The 23,349-nt window shown below is 39.4% G+C and overlaps 1 protein-coding gene across 2 annotated transcripts in view; it reads right to left on the bottom strand.

Annotated features, from left to right (window-relative positions):
* The window catches only part of KCNQ2 (potassium voltage-gated channel subfamily Q member 2), a 942,433-nt gene that overhangs the window by 384,899 nt on the left and 534,185 nt on the right, over positions 1 to 23,349 (bottom strand). For both annotated transcript variants that reach the window (XM_044090450.1, XM_044090449.1), the window contains exon 3: positions 2,932 to 3,058. In XM_044090450.1, the coding sequence (XP_043946385.1) occupies positions 2,932 to 3,058 (127 nt within the window). The remainder of the gene's footprint in view (positions 1 to 2,931; positions 3,059 to 23,349) is intronic.

Raw genomic sequence — 23,349 nt, 5'->3', positions numbered from 1 at the left:
AAATTTCCAGGGAATTGTTATGGCTAGACTTGCATAGGCCTTAGGGCCAATAGCCTAGTACCAACCTATGAACTTATGAACCTATGATAGGGATGTTGATGGATACAATGGCAATTTTTTTATAGGGGTTAAGGTGACAGTTTACAATTAGTATTTCAGCAGGAGCAAAGCTATGTATGGAAAGTGTGAGTGGAGAGAGAGTAAGTTGGTTGGGGTGGAGGATAGCAACACCTCCACCTCTTTTATTTTCTCTGTCTGCATGGAAGATATTGTAGCCTGGGGGAAGGATTTCTGAGTTAGAGCTGTGAGGTTTTATCCAGGTTTATGAGAGGGTTAAGATGAGGGGGGAGTTGGGGTAAATCCATGAATGCAAGTCTGTAGTTTTGTTAACAATGCTTTGGATATTTAGAGAGAGAATAGTTGGAGATTTAGGAGATGGACTGTGGATATGGGGAATTGTCGAGGGGGTTGAGGTGGGGGTGTTTGCTTGTAAGAGGTGGTGATGGTTGGTCCAGTAAAACTATTATTGTTCCTGCAGATCATTCGGAGATTGTAAATAATCTGATTTTACATGTATTTTACAAATTATGTTGCACTGAAAGATTGCTGCAACCCATTGCACTGCACTGCACTTCTGTGATGGATTGTATATAATCTATGCTGCATTTGTACTTTAACATATAGAAGCTTGTAAAACTAATTTCTGTCAATCAGTAATCTCTTGTTACTTTTGGGTTTGGCTTTTTATGCTAAAAATGGTTTATTTTTGCCTAGTTAGACTTTCCCAGTTAACAAAGGCGAATAAAAATATATAAATATAAATAAATTCTGCAGGTGCAGTTGAGGAAGAGCAGGGGGATGAGGCCGCAATAACCGTGGGCTCTGACTGCTGATGTTTCTGGTACTGGGTCTCCTGTAGTCAACAGGTATGCCTCATAGCAGGAGAATAATGACTGCCATGCTGCAGGTGACCTAAAGGAGCCACTGTTAGCCTCCATGGCCACTTCTTTGGGGGGTAAGTGGTCTAGAGGTGTCTGCCCTGAAGTCCAGGTGAAACTGCAGAGGCTGATGGTTGCTGAAAATCTGCTTTGACAACAATATGAAGTGTGTTCCTGCATGGTTTGTAGAGTTGTGCATCCAGCAGCCCCTCCCACTAGGCAAGAAGGGGAGTAATCATCCTATTATATCACCTATCCAGGTAAGTGATTACTGGGTTTCTTACCCTCTGAGCCAGCCTGATATCCAACTGTATGAATGCTTCAACCTAATAAGTCTCCTGGCATAGCAAAGCAAATACAACCATTACTTCCAAAAATAAAACTAATGCCAAGAACGCAGCTGAATCCAAATACAAAAATCCAGTAATGGCTGTCTATTTTACAATCCCCATGTAACTCATTAGACAGCAAACTGCATCACAAATAGAACTCAGGAAATGTTGGTGGGCTTATATGCCCCCTCCAAAAGAAATATCACTAGTGGTGTACGCCAGGGTTCAAGCTTTGCAGCCCTCCTCTTTAGCATTTACTTTTTGAAGGTCACATCTAAGTTTTGGGGTTTGTGGCTGATACAGCCTATCACGATCCTGGTGTTTTTACTCCCTTCTGTGTCATTCCTCATTCCTTGTTTGTACTAACCAGAGATTATTGTGACATCCATCATGCTAGTCCATCTTCCTGCTGTAATGCAGGTCCAATCATCCACCAGTCTAGTGCTGTTTCTTCTGCTAACACTATACATTTCTTTAATTATGTGATCCTTCATTTGGACTGCCAGCGCTGTTCAGTGTGACTTAAAGTCTGATTACCTCTGTGGCATTTTACAAAGTGCCCTTCCTTAAAGATGCAGTTTTCTCTACGACTCCTATCCAAAAACGTTCACTTCAGTTTCATTTGCTGTAAAAGCACACTGCAAATACCACAGTTTCGGAAGCAAGCACACTTTGCTTTTACTGAAGTGATGAAACCAATATAAGTTGATATAATAGCTCAGAAAATGAATTAGTAAACTCAATATGTAACCTCTTTAGACTGATTCCTGAGAAACTGCAAAGAAATAGAAAAAAGTCACGGCCCATAAAAAAAAAAAAAAAAAAAAAACATTAAAAAAATCAGATCTAAGATGATAGTCATAATTGTCAAACCTAACTGATGAACTTACAGAATAACACTTTTCAGAAAATAATAAATATTAATTTTAAAACGCAGACTTCTTAGTAACTATTCAGCTCAATTGAAAGCGAATAAGAGATAATTTGGCAGACGGTCTTTAAACACTCATGCATGAAGAGAGCTTTGACTCTGTTATGTGCATTCTGTGAATGAGGATTGACACCATCTAATGTTTTTGTAACAACTGCTTTACAATTCATACTAATCAGCTATGGGGAGCTGAATGCACTAACCAGACCACCCTGAGGGATGAGCTACCAAGTTAATGGCTAGTTTCACCAGCCTTTAACACTAATTGGGGATTTTCTGAAGGAGTATGTGATACGCTGCACTGCATCAGCCATTCTCTGTCTCTCTCTCTCTCTCTCTCTCTCTCTCTCTCTCTCTCTCTCTTTGTTACTGCCTGTTTTCCAAGTTTAGCAACACTGTATTTAACAGCACTATAAACAAACAGGCTTACCTCCCTGATGTGTTGCATTATTCCTCAGCAATTTAAATTCAAAATATTATCACATGCAAATTGTCAATATATTTATTGCAATTATTTCTTCCATGGTCAGTCTCATAAAAGAAGACAATCTGCGTTTACTCCGCATGCAATACTGATAATAAGCAGAGTAATTGTTCCACGAGGTATCACGCACTTGGTATCAGACCAATTCAGGAAGCCCTTTGTAGTATAAACATATACATTCAAACTTGTTCATCCAAACTGCATGATTTTAGTAGAATTTTATAGCCTTGGAACAGTCAGACTCACCGATTATGCAGAAAGGCTTGCGAGCGAACTTCAGCCTCCCTCTCCATCCTCGGTATCGACAACAGCAACCAGCGGCCCAGATTCTCACAAAATACTCTACCCCAAATACTACTATAGTAACAATTTCCTAAAAAAGAGAAAAACAAAAGGAGCTGCTGTGATATAATTCTATATTGTCATTCACAAAACTAAAAACAGAACTCATAATGATGCATAATTTTGCTAGCGAATCACACAGTCAAACAATAATAATGAAAAAAAATGATAGGACATTATTTATTTATTTATCTTGCTCTGGATCTCCATGAAAAACTGAGTTAGATAACAGCAATCTAACTCGTTTTTTCCAGGGATTTCCATACCAACTGCAGTTGTCCGGCATCTCATCCAGCTTTGGCTTCCTGCCTTACGCCTGTCTTCCAGGATAGGCCTTTGCTCTCACACAGACTTGCAAAGGATAAAGCAGGCAACTGAATATCAGTGAATAGTCTGAGTACGAAAATGTTTAAATAATCATCCTGTTTCAGTATGCTTAACTGTCAGCACAGGCAAACATAAATCTCTGCAGTTAAGTTTTTGGGAAAAAAAACTGCTGCTATGGTTACCAAGACAGTTAGCCAAGTGCTAAAACCTCTTCTAAGCTGGATAGAACTGCAGTTACATTTGTGGAGGTATATATAACGTTGCTCATCGTGGCTCGCTGAGAAGAGTACAACACTTCTAAGCATTACTGGTGATGTACAGCTGTACTTATCAGTGAAGGTAAGTAGTAATTAACGAATATCACTCCCCCTGCATGTCTCAGCATGGCTCGGCTCTCACCTACACACTCCTGAGCACAGCAATACTTGTAGGCCACCACTATGAAGGTAGAGTCAGTGCCTTATAAAGGTTTAATCAAATAATATAAGGAGTTACCTAGGCAAGGGTGACTTCAAAATACAGATGCAAGAGCTAACAGGGACCCACAGAATTACAGGCACAGAGAGGGTAGGAAATCGAAGGGAGGAGAGGTAGCAGAGTCTGAAGGAAGGGAGAAACCAGTGCAGTATGGGATGTGGTGAGGGACTACTGGACAGGACAGGATGTGGGATGTGTTGGAAACTGGACAAGTCTGAAAGTAAGGTACGGGAGTTCAAAAAAAGTGAGTGACAAGGTACAGGAGGGGATGGAAGCTCAGCCAGTGAATGCAAAGCAGGGATGTAGGCAGCCTACAACAAGTATAGCATAAATAGCAAGACAACGCTAGAGGTCAGGAGAGCGGAAAGAAGGCAGAAGTTATGGATGAGATGAACTGGAGATAGGTAATGTACTAAACAAATAAGGTACAGAGAGGGTCAGTGAGATGGGTAAAGAATACAAAAAGGGAAGGAAAAGCAAAACAAGAGGAAACAAACTTGGATGGAGGCAGGCAGGAAGAAGCATAAGTTACCTGTGTAGCAGGTGAAGTGCGGGATATCCAGGCAGAAAAAGGAAGGACAGATTGTAGGGAGTACAGATACAAGACCCAGCAAGGAAGAACGGATTGTGGGAGTACAGATAGAAGACCCAGGAATCAGGAGTTATTAGAGAAAATCATTAAAAAAGTTGACAGCTTAAGAGAATGAGGTCAGGCAGATGGAGCAGACTGAAGGCTCAGTCTATGGGAAAGAGATGTTTGTGGTTTTAGACAGTCATTAGTGGGGTTATCTGAATATAAATACTGGGCAGAAGAAGCTTGGCAAATGTGAACAGGATTAATGGGTTAAAACTAGATAGAATGTGCCAGCCAGTGATCAAGGTAACAATAAGGACTGTCCAGTTACAACAATATATGTGAGGAAGTCACTACCCTGGCAGACAGGGACTGCAGAACAATGGTCTCAAGATCTCAGGGACTGCCTGCCAGGTGTAGGAAGTTAGTGTGCCTAGGAACCTTTTTTCAGAGGTCCTGAGAGTGCTTAGTGGCACAAAGAATAGTTAGGAAGGATAAGCAAGAGGAATTTAAATGCTGGTTGTAAAGCTGCCAAAAGGGACATAAATTTAGAATTACGGAATTTGAGAAGAACCTGGGAAAGATAGGTTTTGCATCCACCTTCAGGGAGCTGTGATCCCAAAAGTGGGATTGGAAACACAGGGTAGGATGGTGATATATTTAAACAGAACTGTGAACATGGAATGAATGGGATTAGCCAAATAAGGCACAGAAGGAGGGATGATGGGGGGGAAGGAGAGACTATGGAAGGAAGAGCAAACGTGATACATTAAAGGGGGGCAGAGCAGTAAATATTGCTGCTACTCAATGTTAGATGCCTTGAGAAGAAAGTCAGTGAGTTTCAGACAGGTATACTGCAAAAGGGAGGTGAGACAGTAGGGTTGGCTGACACATTATCAGTAAGAAAAAAGACTGAGACATGGGCCCCACCAAGACATACAGCTGCATGTAGAGCAAGGAAAGTGAAATATGAAAGAAGAGTACAAGTGTAGGACAGCGGTAGAAAGGCAGAATTAGGGATGAAATGACAGAAAAAGATGAGAGAGTGAAGAATCTGGGAGGACAGCTACAGAAGAAACTGTAAATGGCATCTCGAGCAACTGGAAAATTTGCTTTTAAATTTTGTTGCAAAAGGTTAACTGCATGGCACCTCAACAGAGAACAAAGGACTGTTTTGGAAGTGTATGCAACCACAGCTCGTTTTAGAATGTGAGTATCTCAGGCTCACTCACACAGCCAATATTCTGTTGTCAGGTTTTCATGCATGAAATTTTACAATGACTAATTTTCCTGCAAAACATGTTCTGCACAGCTAATGAATTCCCCTACAATCCTCTAAGGTCAGCAGACTAACTTTAAGGACAGAACAAGGTAAAAATCTGTTGGAGAGTAGATATCCATGGTACCTCAACCACCAAATTCATACATATGATATGACAAAATAGTTAAGTTCAGGAAAAGAAGAGACAGTAGAGGGGGTAAAACAAAATAATTACAACAGGAGATTCCTACCTACCAAAATAGGGCTAAAAAATTAATTTCAAGAGCAGCGAGTGGCATAGTTAAAATACCATACAGGGAGGTCTGGGAAAGGACCAGAAAACAGCAGGTGTGACATGAAAAGCTCTTATATGGGATTAAATCAATACTGACATTAGTGAAACAGTAGGGATAATAAGAGTTATAAATAACTAGAAGAAACCATGGATTAACTGTAGGAGCAAATAACACAAAGTATATGAAATGAATGGAGATAGGAATAATATTAAAAAAGAAAGTAAAGTGGTGACGGAAACTGTCAGGAGTCAATGATGCTGTAAGAGAGCTAATAAAAGACAAGAAAAGGACTTACAGGATGTCAAGAAGGAAAGGACAACAATCCGGGGGCAGTACCAGGCAGAACGGTGCTATGGAGAGCAGGAAACAGAAGATGAAAATGAAAAAGGACTGAGCTAAAGGCATAAGAGGATGAAAATAGACATAAGGAGAAAGGAAGGATATTGAACATAGAAATAAGCAAGTTAAAAGAAATAAATTGTATAAAGATCCAAATGAATAGACAGAGACTGTAAGTTACTTCTTGTGTATGTGTTCTTGAGAAAGGTAGAAAGAAAAGTGCTAGCATGCCAAGAAATGAATGGAAATAAGAGTTTGATGTGAGAGGTAAAGAGAGGATGAGAAATGGCCTGAACAAAGCTCATTAGACAATCCAAAGTTCAGAGTCCAGAAGTATGTTTGTTGTTTGTTTGATTGTTTGTTTGTTTGTTTGTTTGTTTGTTTGTTTGTTTGTTTGTTTGTTTGTTTGGTTAAATTTGTTCACCAATTTGGTGGATTGGTCCATAGATTCTTTACAGTCGAAACCCAAACCAAGACAGTAACAGTTATAAACAATTATATTATAGTGGGAAACAGTCAGACCTACACTGTAGCAAAGCCACTTGGCTTGGGATCCAGAGTCAACTGCTCAAGGACAGGACAGACTAGAAATGGTGTGGAAATTGTGCTGAGGGATAGACTTCAGAAGTCAGTAAGGGATGTTAATAGAATTGGAGTTAGTCTCGGGAAAATCAGACTCCAGTGTAAGAACAGCACACTGTTCATAATCCCAGTCTATCTGCCACAGCAGGGTTGTTATGATGAAGAAAACAGCATTCATACAGCAGTCACAGGACCTACTAGATAAAGCAGGGCAACATGAATTGGTGTTGATAATGGGTGACCTGAATGCACATATTGGAACAGACAGAACAGGCTATGAGTACTGCCTGGGAACACCTGGGGGGGGGGGGGACGACATGAGTAAAGAAGAAATAAAGAAGGGGAGGCCATTCTAAATTTCTGCCTGGCAAATGTCTGATGATGGGCACAAAGATTAAGGTTGCAAGCTGCAGTTCCTGTGGTACAGGGTTTGAGTCCCTCAGCCCTCATCTGCCTACTGTGTGACATTGAGGAAGTCACTTAACATAGCATTGATCCCGGGTCACCCCTTAAAAGGGACTTTGTGTCCAGTGGGCCTACCTGGTTAACAAATGGGTATTACTAATATTATTATTAATTGGCTTGATGTTGGCCAAGACATGGTTCAGCAAGAGAGAAAAATCACAAGATCACATACAAGAGTGGCCGATATGGAACTCAGATAGATTTTCTCCTGGTAAGGAAAGGGTACTGAGGTAGAATCACATATTACAAAGTCATCCCTAGTGAAAACAATCACCCCAAAACATAAAACTCTGGTTGCCACAATCAGGTGCAAGCAGTGGTCAGATAAGGCTCTAAGATCAATAGAGACTAGGTTGAAGACCTGGATGATGGAAAACACAAGACTTCAAAGAAATATTCAGGTTTCTAGCACCTCTAGAAGAAAAGGAAATAGACTGAAATGAAGAAGAATGCCAGTACCTCAAAACAACATCTGTGAGGACTATAGTACAGATATATGGCCAAGCCAGGTATGGGAATAACGTACATAAAGACAGCTGGTGGTGGAATGCTGACGTCCAGGAAGTCATCAAAAAAGCAGGAAAAAAGTGGGAGATAGAAAAGATGGACCAGACTAAGTAAGAATACTGGTTGGCCAGCAGGTTGCAGTGGTAAAGAAGTAGGCATCTGAGGCATGATACCAGCTTCTGGAAAGTGTCTCAACAGATGGCAAAGAAACTCTGTCAGATTGCATGGCAAAATCAGAAAAATAAAGATACTCAGATACCCTTCATAAAGGATGCTAGCAATAACCTGTTCACAGAACATCAAAGGCGGATGGAAGGAGTACATCCAATAGCTTTTGAATAAAAAAACCCTACAGAAGCTGTACTACCCCACACACAGTCTAAGATGAGAAAACAGGGGGACCCTACCAAAGAAGGAGTAAGAACAGCACTAAGGAAATGAAGCCAGGGAATACAGCAGGGTCAGGTGAGGTCATGAAAAATATGATCAAGATGTTGGGTGAATTAGGGGAGAAACAGTTCTAGAGGTTACTCATAGCAGTATGGGGAGAAAGACATATTCCGGATGATTAGAGAATATGTATTCAGATGCTAATGTACAAGAACATTCACAAATTTAGACATCGTAGTGTCGCTCTGCATGAAGGTTCTGAACAGGGCGACTGATAAATATGTAGAGCAGCAGAAAGTAAGATGGAAGTTAAGCAGTTTGGATTCATATCAGGATGCAGCACAACTGACCCAGCGTTTGAAATGAGACAAATATCTGAGAAGTTGCTAGAGATGAGTAAAGAGTCCAGCTGGGAATTCCCAAATTTGGAGAAAACATATGAAAAAAGGTCCCAAGATGTGGGCAATCCTATGATTGCTCGGTATCCAGGAAACACTGGTAAAATCAGAGCAGACTATGTACAAGAACCCAATGACACAACTACAAGCAGTATTGGAACTCACAGAGTAGATATGCATCAGGGTTGAGCGTTGAGCGGACTGCTGTTCATACTGGTGATGGACTCATTCAGGGTTGAGCGTTGAGCGGACTGCTGTTCATACTGGTGATGGACTCATTAGCAAACAGATCGGATGGGACAGATCAACAAAGCTGCTGTATGCAAACAATGTGGCATTACAGGCAGACTCAGAACAAGAACTTCAGCAAATGACAGGGGAATGGAATGCAAAACTGAAGACACACATCATTAAATTGAGTATATATAAGACAGTTGCAATGGCAGCAAGTGGGGAAAAATCAGAAGTGGCTGAAATTTGAGACAGGGAAAATTGTGAAATAGGTTAACAGCTTCATATATTTGGCAGGACTGGCTGAGGAAAAAGGAAGTCTAATGTGGAGGTCAAAGCTAGAATCAAAGGAGCTGCAGCCAACTGGCATAGAGTGTTAGGTGTAGTATGTGACAGAAAATGCCAAAGAAGATGAAGAGAAAGGTGTACAAAACAGTGGTATGACCAGTACTACTGTATGGTACAGAAACCTGGGCAGTGAGGGCAAAACAGCTGAAGAAGCTAGAGGTGATGGGGATGAAGTGCCTGAGATGGGTGGTAGGATGCACACCAGTGGGACAGATGAAGACATGGGGACATCAGAGCAGAAGTCCAAGTAGCTCCATTTGCAGAGAAGGTAAATGAGAACAGATTGAAGTAATTCAGACGTGCAGTAAAAGAAGAAGACAATCAGATGAAGAAGATTTGGGACAGACAGGAAGAAGGCAAGAGGAAACAAGAACATCCAATCTAGGGATAGATGGATAGTGTGAGAGAAGACCTGCAACAGTCAGGCATGACGGTTAAAGAAGGAAGGACGGCGGCATTGAATCGAGAGAAAGATGGTGACAGTTGACGTGACACCCTGACCCCAAGTAGGTATGGGAAAAAAGGGGTTTGATGATTACAATGATGATGAGTCAGACCTACACAATCATATTGCATAGAAAGGTGTCATAATAAGTTGTCATATGGCAGACTGGCACTGCATATTTGTATATTTAAAGTGATCATTTCCTTTGCGTTTTCAGTAGCTGTTTGCGAACAGACAATGAGATCAGTTAACTGACATTACCAAGGGCATTTAGAAATGTGTCAGGAGTAACAATGGATCCTGCCATAGCACCATGTAACATCGTTAGCAGGTAGACTGATAGCAGAGGACTGGAAATGTGCAAAAGTCATAGCATCATTTCTCAAACATGAGCTTAATCTCATTGATAGGATGTCTGGAGATTTTCTAGAAGTTAACCTCCACTAAGACTTGAATCAAGATGGGTTCACAGCCAAAGCTTCCTGCCAAATTAATTGCATGTAGTTTTATGACTCAGTGACTATGGACAAATGAAATCTGATGGCTCCTGGCTATGGATGACTGCATCAAGGCCTTCAGTCCAGCCCTGTGTAACAGGCTATTGTGTAAGTTAAAAGGGAGTAGCGTTGAGAACAAAAATGGTGAAAAGAAATTGAAACTGACAAGAAGAGGAGAAGCTGACGATGCTGGCAAAGGAAGTTTTAATGCATGAGGGGGTGGTAAGTAGTGGTGTTTCACGGGGATGAGTCCTGGCAGTTTCTTTTCACCATGTTGGTATTGCACATAGTATTGAGTATTAAAAATAACACCGACCTTTTTATGAATATGAATATACCACTAAAGCAGAAGCAGTGACAGAAGACAGGGAAGACAGTTTAGCTAGGGGCTGAAAACAGTAACAGCGCGAGCAGAGAAGTGTCAGATCAAATTTAATGGGGAAGATGTGTAAGGTAATCCGCTACAGGTAACAATACAGGAATGTTCTGCAACACCTGGGAGGTCAAAAAACATGCAAGAGAATAAGGAAAATATGCGGGGGTGGTGATCCTGATTGAAAAAAAAACAGCAGGAAAAGAGTGAAAAAGCAGTGGCAAAAGGCAATAAAATCCTAACTCCATCCTTAGGGTTACATACTACAGGGAAAAGGCAGAATCCTACTGCTGTATGGATTCCTTGTGAGGCAACAGATGAAATATTGTGTTTAGATCAGAAGACCATACAGATAGAGTGAAGCAAAGTGAACAGAATGAGGACAGAGGAAGGTCACAAGAATGATGAAATGTCTGAAAAGCGGGACAAAACAGGAAACACTGGGTCAGCTGAGATTATTCACCCTTGAAGACAAGAAGGGAATGAAAGGCATGGTCTGTAATTATTAATCTGTTACTGAATACATGAAGGTATACAGCTGAAGACAAAAGATAAAGGCAGAATATGGAGTGCACGTTCTCAAATCCAATGCACTGAATTTCAGTTTGGCTAGGAAGACGTACTACTTGTCAGACAAGGTGGTAGTTAAATAAAACAAGGAAACAGAATGGATTATGAAGTTTAAAATTAGAGACACATTCCAGGGTGCCTGGAATAGATGCAGGGAACAGCTGCAGATTGCTAGCTGCAGCATTTGCCTGGTGATAGCTGGCTGCGAAGCTCTTTGGTCTTCTTCACAGCTAAGGCTGTGTGACATGTTTGACTACACAAAACTAGATTGGTCAGAAGTTAACATCTGCAGTTATTACCATAAAATAAGTACAGTCCACTAATATAAGACATTAGCTAAACCATGGTTTTACAGAATTAATGCATGCCGCAGTTGTATTAAACCACCTAGATTGAACTATGCTTGAATTCAATACACCTGAAGCACATTACACTTTCCATGACAGGCAGCACCTTGATAAAAATGTCTGAAAGTTCCATCCTGCAACCAATCCTTCAAATGGTACAACAGGCATTGGAGGTAACCCAAGCAATTAAATAAAAAATATTAGAATGCCATAGGTTGAGCATCGAGCTGGCACCTCAGCACCGTAAAAATCTACTGCCAATCATTAGCAGACTGGAGTTCCGCTGTGGCGACCCCTAACCGGGAAAACCCGAAAAAAGAAGAAGAATGCCTAGACTCATTACCAAATGATCAGTTCTGCCACAGCTTGTAGCATTAATGCAGCTTTTTAGATAAGCCCCAAACTTTTCATCTTAACACCTACATCCAAAGAATGTGAACAATACTTTCACAGCTTGTAAAAACTGTTAATTTCAGTATCAACAAGTGCTTCTTTCCATATGACTCTTGCATTGTATCATGTAAGGGACAGTCAAAGATAGAGAAGGTGACTGCAGTTTTTCTCTGTGAAGCCTTCATCATGTACACTACAAACCCTCAAAGTTAACGTGCACTATCATTCTTTTATAAACGACTCATTAGGCAGAGGAGCAGCATAGTTGCTATTAATTTAATAAATACATTTTTGAAGCTGGTTTACTTCTGTATTAATATAACATCAGTAGCTAGTAACAATGTGTTTGGTTGCTTTATTTTTCATTTTCTCAGGTAATTACCTTGGGGTTTCTGTTATGTGCCTGTAGGAAGTCTTCCCTGTCCCTGACAGTCATGTGGTACGGTGGAACATGACGTGTCAACACTTGTGAAATTCTACCACACCTGTGTCTTTAATTAGTCTACAACAAAGTAAGTCAACTACTCAAAATCACACTGCGTATTCCCTACAAGACAGATAACTGGCCTTGTGTGACAAACTGTATGAATAAAAAGGTAAATAAATAAGTTGCAGCAAGGAAGAAAAATCAGATGTAGTCTTTTAGCTTTGCAAATTGTACAAAGTATAGACTAGGTTTAAACAACATATCTGTTGTGCTTCAACAGTACTGAGGATATCAACATTTTCCATGTGCAAACATGCGAAGTTGTGCCTGATAACATGGTGATCTACTAGTAAATAAATATAAGGTCCATTCCTCCCACCCAAAAGTTCAAGAAGAACTTAAAGAGGAAAAAATTACTCCAACATTATAGAAGGACATGACAGCTTGTAGACAAATGCATTTTAAATGCTAGGCTGTTGTTTTCACTTTGCATGTGTTTGCTGGCAGATCTGCCTCAAGCAACAGTCTTATGACCACCTTTTAAAGTGGTCAAGTTTTTAGGCACCTTATTTATTGTCCTTATCTGCTGAGCTTTCTTGTTTTTTTGGTTTCACTAGTAATCATGTAGCCAAACTTCAGAGACATGCTCACCTCCAAATCATATACTTTTAAGGCTAGAAACATGAAACTGTGCAGGACAAAGCATGTATACATGATCAGTGTGAAAGACTGAACTGCAGTTTTTGCCAATTTGTCTTTTAATCTCATCGCATATCCCATTTTCATGTGTTTTTCACAGGTCACAGCTGCTCAGCTAGGGACTGTCCACTTTAAAAAGAAGCAGGTGTTAACCCCATCTACTTCTCTAAAGGACACATTTTAAATTATCATTATTAGTGCATTAGCACGTAAAGAAATCCTGCAAAAAATGTCACATGTACTTACCAGAATGTTAGATTTATGTGGTTTCTGTCCAGAATCTGAAAACCAATGGACTGGTCACCGAGGATGCCTATTCACTGAAAAAACAACTCTGGCCAGCTCGAGCTCCTCCCATGTCCCATAAAATACTGCTCTAACTATCCAGATTGAGTAAAGCCATCTTATTATACTTCGATAAGTAAAATGAGAAAAATGTGATGTGATGACACGGGCAGTTTAGCAACTAGGTGCCGAATGTAGGTCTCTGGTACTCCTCTAGCTTCCACTGGATAGGACAGTTTGTAGGGCTATAGATGGGCAGGAAGTTTCCAGTGCCTAGACAAAAAACAAGTATGCCAAACATTCTTTTACGTACATAAATTACATACTTAAGATGGTCCTTTCAGGACATTGGAAATTAGAAGACAGAGTTTCCAACAGACCATTGGATGTACTAAGACAAGATAACTCTTTGAATAGAAGGCTCAAATGAGGCCCTAGACCTAGACAGAGTATGCAAATATAGTGCTTTTGAATAAGTATGCAAGTTAGACCATGTAGTTGCTGCACAACTTTCATCCAGGGATAGTTTTTGGCAATCAGCTTCTCAGGTAGCCTGAGCCATGACAAAGTTTGCTCTTGGTTTGATAGGCAGCGATTTATTCCTGGAAGAGTAAAAAAAGGTGATGCAATCCAATAACCACTTTGATAATGAAATGTTGGTTACTTCTTGACCTTTTTTCAACCTGGAAAAGGAGACAAATCATTGGTCATCTCTTCTGAATTCCGTAGTCCTCTAAACGTAAAACGTAAGTTGCCCAATGAGTGAACTGCATATTTTCCTTTATTGGAAAGGTATGGTGAAAACATAAAGTGGATGACATGATTTAAACTGACTTGTGTTGCAACCTTATTCATAAACAAGGGGCTAATTCTAATGCACAGACTGTCCTTATGAAATACAATAGTTGGAAATCTGCATGACAATGCAGGCAAATCGGAGACCCTTTCAGCTGATGTAATGGCCACTACAAAGAAATCTTCCAAGTTAGGAATTTAATGTCATCTGTATTGGCAGGCTGAAAAGGAGGTACAGACAGTTTTTCCAGAGCAAATTTTAAATCCCATGGTGGATAAGGACAGTGCAAGGGGGTCTGGAATGAAAAATTCCCTTAAGGAATACCTAGCAGAGTTTGTGAGAGGCTAATATGGATGAAGTAAACCCTTGGAGATAAAAGAACGTGGCTACACTATGACCTTTGATGGAGCAGTACCTAGCGCATTCATCAAAAATTTCTGCTAAAAAGGTTAGTACTTGATAAATTAGAGCCAGAAAAATGGATCATGTGTTGTTTGTTTGACCATAAAGAAAATGTTATCTATTTGCTTCTATAAATATTCATGGTTGATGATTTCTGAGAGGCTGTAATCAAAGCTGCCCCTTGTGTAGTAATCATAGGGTTCTTGGTCATCACTGGAATTAAAGAAACCAGACAGTTAACTGAAGGGACTGTTTGTCCATGTATGACTGACTGGATGGGTGAGACAGCAGCTGAGGGTGCTGTGGAAGAAGGGGGTTTCTTCTTAGATGGAGCAAAAGCAGAGAGGAACCAAATCTATCATGACCATAATGGAGTACTGAGAATAACTTTAGCTTTGCATATTCTGGCCTTCTGTATGAATCTTTGTTTTAGTGGCACTGAGGAAAAATGTGTAAAGGAGGCCAAGGATGCAATCCTTGGTGAATATGTCTCTTGGGAGATGTTCCTCTTGAGGGATGATGGTGAAAACGTTGTTGCATGTGGTGTTGGATAGTGAAGCAAATAGATCACAAGGATTACCCCACGTGAGAAGGAATTTGAAGGCCACCAATCTGTAGAACAAGGATTACCCCGTGTGAGAAGGACTTTGAAGGCTACCAATCTGTAGAACAAGGATTACCCCACGTGAGAAGGAATTTGAAGGCTACCAATCTGTAGAACAAGGATTACCCCACGTGAGAAGGAATTTGAAGGCCACCAATCTGTAGAACAAGGATTACCCCGTGTGAGAAGGACTTTGAAGGCCACCAATCTGTAGAACAAGGATTACCCCGTGTGAGAAGGACTTTGAAGGCTACCAATCTGTAGAACAAGGATTACCCCATGTGAGAAGGACTTTGAAGGCTACCAATCTGTAGAACAAGGATTACCCCACGTGAGAAGGACTTTGAAGGCCACCAATCTGTAGAACAAGGATTACCCCGTGTGAGAAGGACTTTGAAGGCTACCAATCTGTAGAACAAGGATTACCCCGTGTGAGAAGGACTTTGAAGGCTACCAATCTGTAGAACAAGGATTACCCCGTGTGAGAAGGACTTTGAAGGCTAGCAATCTGTAGAACAAGGATTACCCCACGTGAGAAGGACTTTGAAGGCCACCAATCTGTAGAACAAGGATTACCCCACATGAGAAGGAATTTGAAGGCCACCAATCTGTAGAGAGCCCATCTGTGAAGGAGCAGAATGTGTCTGTCTGAACTATCCACAATCACGTTGGAGAGGAGCACAAGCTGGCTGCAGTTGTTGCAGTGGAATAGGTATATTCAGTGACCAGTCCATTGGTTTGCAGAATCTGGACAGAAAACACATAAATCTGACATCCTATGATGTGCATTGCTGTGAGAAAGTGATGTGAAGAGATGGCGTTTTCCCATAATTGTATGGATTCTCAGCAAAGGGGATAAGGACAGGTTCCCGCTTGCTGATGTACTATACCACCACCATGTTGTTGGACTAGATGGACACTGCACCTTGGGAGAAAATGTTTTAAAAGGCCTGCAACACAAGGAAGACTGCTGTCATATCCAAGACTTTCATGTGCACCTTGTCCCCACCTGTGGTCCATTTCCTCTGGCCCATCCTGTTCAAAAAATGTCCCCCACAACTCCCATAAGGACAAATCCATGCTTATAGTGGCTATCAGAAACAGTTGAAAAACAGATTTCCTGAGTTGAGGATTTCTGGGATTATCCATCAGGACAGGTGTTTTAAGCAAGTATTGGAAACTTTTAGGTTTTTTTGCCATGGGTTCTGTCACTTGACACCATGGAACCCACAGTGTGTGTTGGAGCACTCACATGTACAGACTGGTATAATGGACTGTTTGAATGTAGGCTGCTAAAAGGTCTAACACTTTAAGAATTAATGCAACATCAGGAGTGGGGTTTTGTTACAAGTCTAATACCGCTTGGATAGTTGTAGCATTTTTGTCTGTAAGAAGAATGGCCAGCTGCCTAACAATTTCCGAGCAGCAGTCTATGAATATGAGAGACCTAGAAAGCTACAACTGAGATTTTGTGATTCCAAGAGTGGACATAGCTGGAGTAAGTACTGTCTTCCTGCAATGAGTTTTTCCCTCTTTTTTAATTTCTCCAAATCTTTTGGGTTTCTAATATCATGACGGGAATGGACCCCATTCCTAAGTCAAAGTACGATTAAAGTTCATGAAATTAGCATTGTTTCAGTCTTTGATGTCAGCCAAAAGTGGTCTTCGCAGCACCCGCAATGTACCCAGTAATGACTCCTGCAATTCGTATGGGGTTACATGTATTGGTAACATATCTAAATATGATTGTATATCCTTTTTTATAAGACCCGTTGCTCCTACTACTATTGGAACTGCCTGGGTATCTTTCTTCCACGCTGGTCTCATTTCTGCCTGTAGATTGTGATATTTTATGACTTTGTGTCTGTCTGTATGCAAGACACTGTAGTCACTGGGTGTGGAGATTTCAATGACTAATATTACTTTTGTCTTCTTTTCTTGGACCACTATATCCAGTTTTCTAGCATCTGTCTTTTGAACTGTTGGTAATGGGTGATCCCATGTGATATAAACTTCATCATTTTCTATGATGCTTTGTGGCTCATGTTTCCACTGTTTTTCAATACCATAATGTTTGCACAATCCCCAGAGCAATAGTCTTCCACATTATTATGTCTTTCAGTATACAGTCTTCTGCCATTTGTATGTCACAACCACCAATGAGGTGTGTGACTGTTTCCAATTCTTTTTTAAAAAACTTACATCTGTCTGTTTCTCCCACATGTTCAATGGACTTTGTAAACTAGCGTGTACGTAGCCCACTATCTTGGGATGCCAATATTAACCTTTCCTGTCTTGGTTTGAATTTGCCTCTCTTTAACCATTCCTGGGTTCATTCCTGATCAACATGAGGTTCTTCCAGAAGTTTTCTATACTTGCAACTATAACTATGCATTTTTCACATTTCTTGCCTTCTCATCTGGTCCTTCACCTTATATTCTTTCTTTTGTTTTTTGGCACATTCAGTTGCTGCCTGATTTTTATCTACTTCTGGTTTGATTTCCATTCCTGCTTGATGCTGATATACTTCTGCTAGACTAAGCAGGGAAGTCATCTTAGATTTATTCTCCTCATGTTTCAAAACTTTCACTGTCACTATGGTCTTGTGAGGTCAGCAGATATGTGTGCAGTCCCGCAATTGCAGATCTATACATGTAAGCAATTTCAAGGAGGCCCATCCCTCCTTCAAAACAGGGAATATATAATCTTGGTATGCACTGATTTTTATAAATCATTTGATGAGCATGAAGCATCCTTTTTGTTTTCCTATCTAATCTATTCAACACGTTTTGGGGCCAGTCAATTACTCCAAAACTATAAGTTAGGACAGGAAGAGCAAATTGTTTAATAGCTTGGGTTTTGTTCCTAGATATCAACGCTGTTTTTAGGATTAATTTAAGTCTTCTAAGGTATTTGTTACTAAGTTTTATTTGCATTTGTTCATGATTTATTGTTGATCCTTCATCAGTTCCCAAATATTTATACACTCCCTCTTGCTCAAGTTCTTTTATATCACATTCTTGTCCCAAACTGATGTTTTCCTGGTGCTGCAGTTTTCCTACTTTAAAGGTTGCTTTTGCACATTTATCAAGACCAAATGACATTCTTATATCATCTGAAAAAGTTTTGACAACTTGCAGTTGTACTTTCAGTTCCTCATCTGATGAGCTATACAGTTTTAAATCATCGACAAAGAGAAGATGAGAAGTCTTTACACTTTGTTGTTTTCTAGGAGCCAAAGCATAGCCATGGCCTAAGCTGTTAATTAAACAGCTTAATGGGTTAAGGGCAAGGCAGAATAGCAATGGTGACAGAGAGTCACCCTGAAATATCCCCTTTTGAATTTTTATCCCTGGGATAATAATTTGTTCTTTATCATGGCTTAATTGCAAAGTGGTCTACAACTTTTTCACTGTCACTACAATGTAGTCAATCAGTGTAGGATGTATCTTATACATTTTTAAGTACTCTTTTATCTATGATTGTGGGATACTATCGAATGCTTTTTTGTAGTCAGTCCATACCATACTTAGATTCTTCCCCTTTTTACAGTTCTCCACTACGACTTTATTTAACAACAAATGATGCTTTGTTCCATATCACTTTCTTTTATTGCCCTTTTGTTCTACTGCCATAATTGAATTTTCTTCTAAATGACTATAATCTCTGTCGGCATCAATTCCCATGTATAGTTTATATATCATCGGAAGGCAAGTTATTGGTCTATAATTTTTAGGGTAGCTTGCAGGTTCCTTCTTAAGTAGGATCATTGTTTTTCCTGTTGTTAGCCAGGATGGTGTCTGTTTGGGGTGTGCATATAAATAGTTCTTACTTATGGCTAAATCCTCATGCAAAGATGTTAATACTTTTAACCAGAAGTTAGGTACTGCATCTGGGCCTAGGGTTTTCTAGTTAGAGGCTTTTCTTAACTTTGCTTCAATCTCTTTGGCTGTTACTTCATCAAATTTCATATCCTGTACCTTTAAACTTCTTATTCTTTCTTTTACTTCTATCCATTTAACATCTTTGTTATGTTCTACAGGATCTTCATCGATACTTCTCCAAAATGTATCTATTTCTTCTTTTTTGGGTGGCCTTTCAATTCCTTTTGCCTTGTTTCCCAATTATCTATAGAACATTTTTGGGTCATCAATAAATTGTTTATTTTGTACTTTTCCTTTATATTTATCTGTGCATCTTCTAAGTTTTTTCACCTCTGCTGAGATTTTTAGTTTATTTTTTGTGATAGTGCACAATAGATCCTGATCTGTTCTAATACTGTGCATTGCTTTTATCACATCTATCTTTCTTAGTATTTTTGTTGATCTGTTCCCTTCTACAATACTTTTCTAACAGTGACACTTCTTGTCTTATTTGCTTCATAGTTTTCTCTGTTTGATACTTCCATGATGGTATTCGATTTTACTCCTTCCTTTCCCTCACTACCCTGTGTTCTTGTGGTAGAACTTTATCAGTTAGTAATTTAGCTGCACAGTAATATATTCTGTTTACTTCTGTTACATCGCATGAATCTCTATGGACAGTCCTAATTACTGCGTTCATTTGTTTTGTCAAACTTCTAGCTTTTGGGGTTTTATTGACCTTCTGCAGTCTGTTTCTCTCATTGATTTTAATATGTCTATCTATGTCTATTAAATCAAGCAACTCTTCTCTTAGCTCATTTTCTTCTAAACTGAAGGCACATTTTTTGTTTTCCATTTCCTGTGGGCATTTTATAGAACGTTCTATAGCATCTTCCTGTTGCACATTCTCTTCCGTTTCATCCTGTGCTATCCGTTGCTCTGTCATATAGGAACTCACTGGCCTATCACTTCTCAACATTAACTGCATCAGAGTTTCCACAGTTTTCTGTTCCTTCCCTTGGTGTCCAGCTTCAAGTGAACATTTATACTGGTTTCCTGTGGAAGGCTCCAAAATATCTTCATATGGCACCTGACCACTTGCTTCCCATTCCACTGGTTTCCCCTTAATTTGGATATCCATTGCTCTATCCTGTTGTGATGTTTTCTGAATTTGATTTCCTACACTGAATCCTTCAGTTTGCAGGTACTCCATAATCTCAGTTTCCTTCACTTTGCAGGTACTCCATAACCTCAGTTTCTATTTCTTTAACTTCTCCATTACTAATCACCTTTTCTGCTTTTCCTCTTTGTCTTCTTATTTTTTTGTATTGTAAAGTTTTCCATTTCCAGATTCCTTTGCCTGTCTTTCTCTTCAAATGTCTTTGGTGCTGCTCTTTTTGTATTGGTTAGTTTTTCTTTCTCCTTTGCATAAATATTATACCATATTAAATTTCTTTTTCTTTCCCATGCCCATAATTCTTCTTCATATGTCTCCTGATCTTCCTGTTTCTCCTTACTTTGGGGACTCACTCCATCATACTATGATGTAACCTGTGTTAGACCTTCTACACCAAATCCTTCACTTCGCAGGCACTCCATAATTTCAACTTCTATTTTTTTAACTTCTACTTTACTAATCATCTTTTTAACATTCCCTCTTTGTGATATTATTTTTTTTATTGTGGAATTTTCCATATCTGAATGCCTTTGCCTGTATTTCTCTTTGAATATCTTTGGGGCTGCCTTCTTTATATTGATTAATTTGGCTTACTCCTTTGCATAAATATTGCACCATATCAAATCTCTCTTTCTTTCCCACGTCCATATTTCTTTTTTATACTTTTCAAAAATCTCCAGGTTTTGTTGTTTATATTTTCACACTTCCGCATATGCTTCTTTTTCCAAACAGATCAAAGTAATTTGATCTATATACTGTTTTTCACAACTTTCTTGTATTAATGAATATACATTTTTATTTGAAGCTTCCAACAGTTTTTCTTGTGGAAGTATTTTTCTTTCCTCTAATTTCTCTCTTAATCATTTTGTATATCTTGTGTCTGCAAATTCTGGGCTTTTTGCATAACAGTAACAATACATAATTTCTTTCTTCTCCTCAAAAGCCCACTTTATCATCTTTATGGCTCTTTTTTGGCCTATCAGTTTTTGTGATATTTGTGGACTTCTACTTCCTTCTACAACAGGGGGGGCATCCACCCCCTGGGCCTGGCCTAGCCCCACTGTAGGAATGTTTAGATATTTTGAGGATTCAAAACTGTCATCTTTTCCAGTCCTGGCACCAGTGCGCCTACCAGGATTGGGCACTTTTTATCCTGGGTCTTGTGTACCCAGCTATCTTTTTTAATTTTTAACCTACTTCTGTCCATGATATACGCTATATAAATACAGTCCATATATCATTGTCGTCTTGGTGAGATTTTGTGAAAAACAGGGTCCACCTCGTGAAGGTACTCACCAAAACTTGAGGCTGAATTCAGTTTCAGCACTACTACTCTCCTTTACTTGCTGACTTATCATCTCTCCATTTGGACCAAGCCATTAGGATTTTTCCATTGTTGATGTGATGAAACAGTTATCTAGGTAAGGGAATATTTTTATTCCCAGCAGATGAATGTGCACTGTGACAGGAGCCGTGCAACTGGTGAACACACAGAGGACTGTGGTGAAACCGAAGGGCAGTACTCTGAACTGGTAGTAAGTGGCTCCCAGATGATCCTGTAGGAATCTTCTAGACAGCTTGACAATTTTGATGTGTACATATGTGTCCTGGAGATCCATTTCCACTCTCCTACTGCAATCACAGTAAGATGGATTTGCACCATGACTATACAAATGACTCCTTTAATTATTGATTTAGATGGCTAAGGACTAGAACTGGCCTTAAGTTCTGATTTTTTGGGAAGGGCATCAAGAAGACCTTGAGTAATATCCAGATCTTAACCAAATTAGAAAAGCAATTCACTGGATCCACACCATAAGCTCCATACCTCCACAGGAATAACAGGACCAAAATTCTTATGAACACACTTTATTCCAAACACAAAGAAAGTTAAGCGCTTTTGACTCCCTCACCAAAACAGAGACTTCTTCAGAACTAAGTTATTATTCCCATAAGCACCTCTTATATAATAAGCATCATTTACATTCTAGTGAATTAATTAGACAATTTGCAAATTAAAAATTCTGTAATTAAAGTGATCCACACTGCTCCATAAACTGACAACTTAAAACATTTATGTTAAAAGTATAAAATTTTGAAGCTTTAAGAAAAATACTTTGTTACATCCACATCTCACTTTTTTAACACTGGAGCCAAAGTAATGCTCTCATTAATACCTGGTGGTATGTTAGAGTTTAATTTTATTATCCAAAAAAGTTCTCTTAACTCCAACTGGCGCTCCCACCATCCACCTCGGGCATTTAATGGAACTTGTTCTAAGATCCCAAATTTAAATCTAGTGAAGTTCTGACACTGTAAGATATGTTTATACAGTGAATTATTCACATTACCCCTTGATATTGCATACAAATGTTCGTAGATCCTTGTTAAAAGTTTTCTTTCTGTCTTACCTATGTAATAACTGCCACAAGTTTGGCAGATTGAAATGTAAACTATACCCTTGCGGTTACAATTTCCTTTGTGCAAATTAACCTTTTATCCATCTTCCTTTAATTCTATATTATCAGATTCAAGTATGTAGGGGCATTGCCTGCATGTTCCACACTTGGTAGTACCTTTATCAAGTAGATAAATGATTTTTACAGGGTATTCAAATATTGATTTCCAATTCCTCCCCATCTTATAAACAAAAATTGTCTCACTCCCTAGAATTTTTAGGATATCAGAATTGCCCTTAAAAATTGTCCAATTTCTAGATATAATTTCTCTCGCCTTCTTTTTCCCTACTCCAAATGGGATTACCATACTATCACTGTGCTGAGAATTGTTCTTTGTCTTGTTTATAGGCTTGAATTTAGTTCTTCACCTGTCCAAAATTTGAGCCCTTTTGGGTTCTAATACTTTGTTGGGGTACCTTCTGTTTTTATACATGCTTGTAATAATTTCCAAATCTTGGTGGAAACTGTTGGTGTCTGAACACATGCTGGTGCCCTGACAAGTTGCTCCTTAAAAATGCTACGTTTGGTGAATTTAGGGTGACAGCTTTTTGTAATCTAGGTAGTCATTAGAAAATGTGTGTTTCCTCAATATCTTTGAGGTAAAACAACCTGCTGCCTGGTTCTTTGAGATTTCTACATCCAGGTAGTTAATGATTGTGTCAGAGGTTGTGGACGTAAATTTAAAATAAGTACATATATTGTTGAGGTACTCTACAAACACTACAGGTTGGTTATCTGACTCCTTCCATATGATAAACACATCATCCAAAAATCGTAGATATGTGAACCA

Source organism: Protopterus annectens, chromosome 12.part0 (assembly GCF_019279795.1).
Source record: "Protopterus annectens isolate FY-2018-M chromosome 12.part0, PAN1.0, whole genome shotgun sequence".
NCBI lineage: Eukaryota > Metazoa > Chordata > Ceratodontiformes > Protopteridae > Protopterus > Protopterus annectens.
The sequence above is the reverse complement of the archived record's forward strand: the minus strand, read 5'-3'. Positions and strand labels throughout refer to the sequence as shown.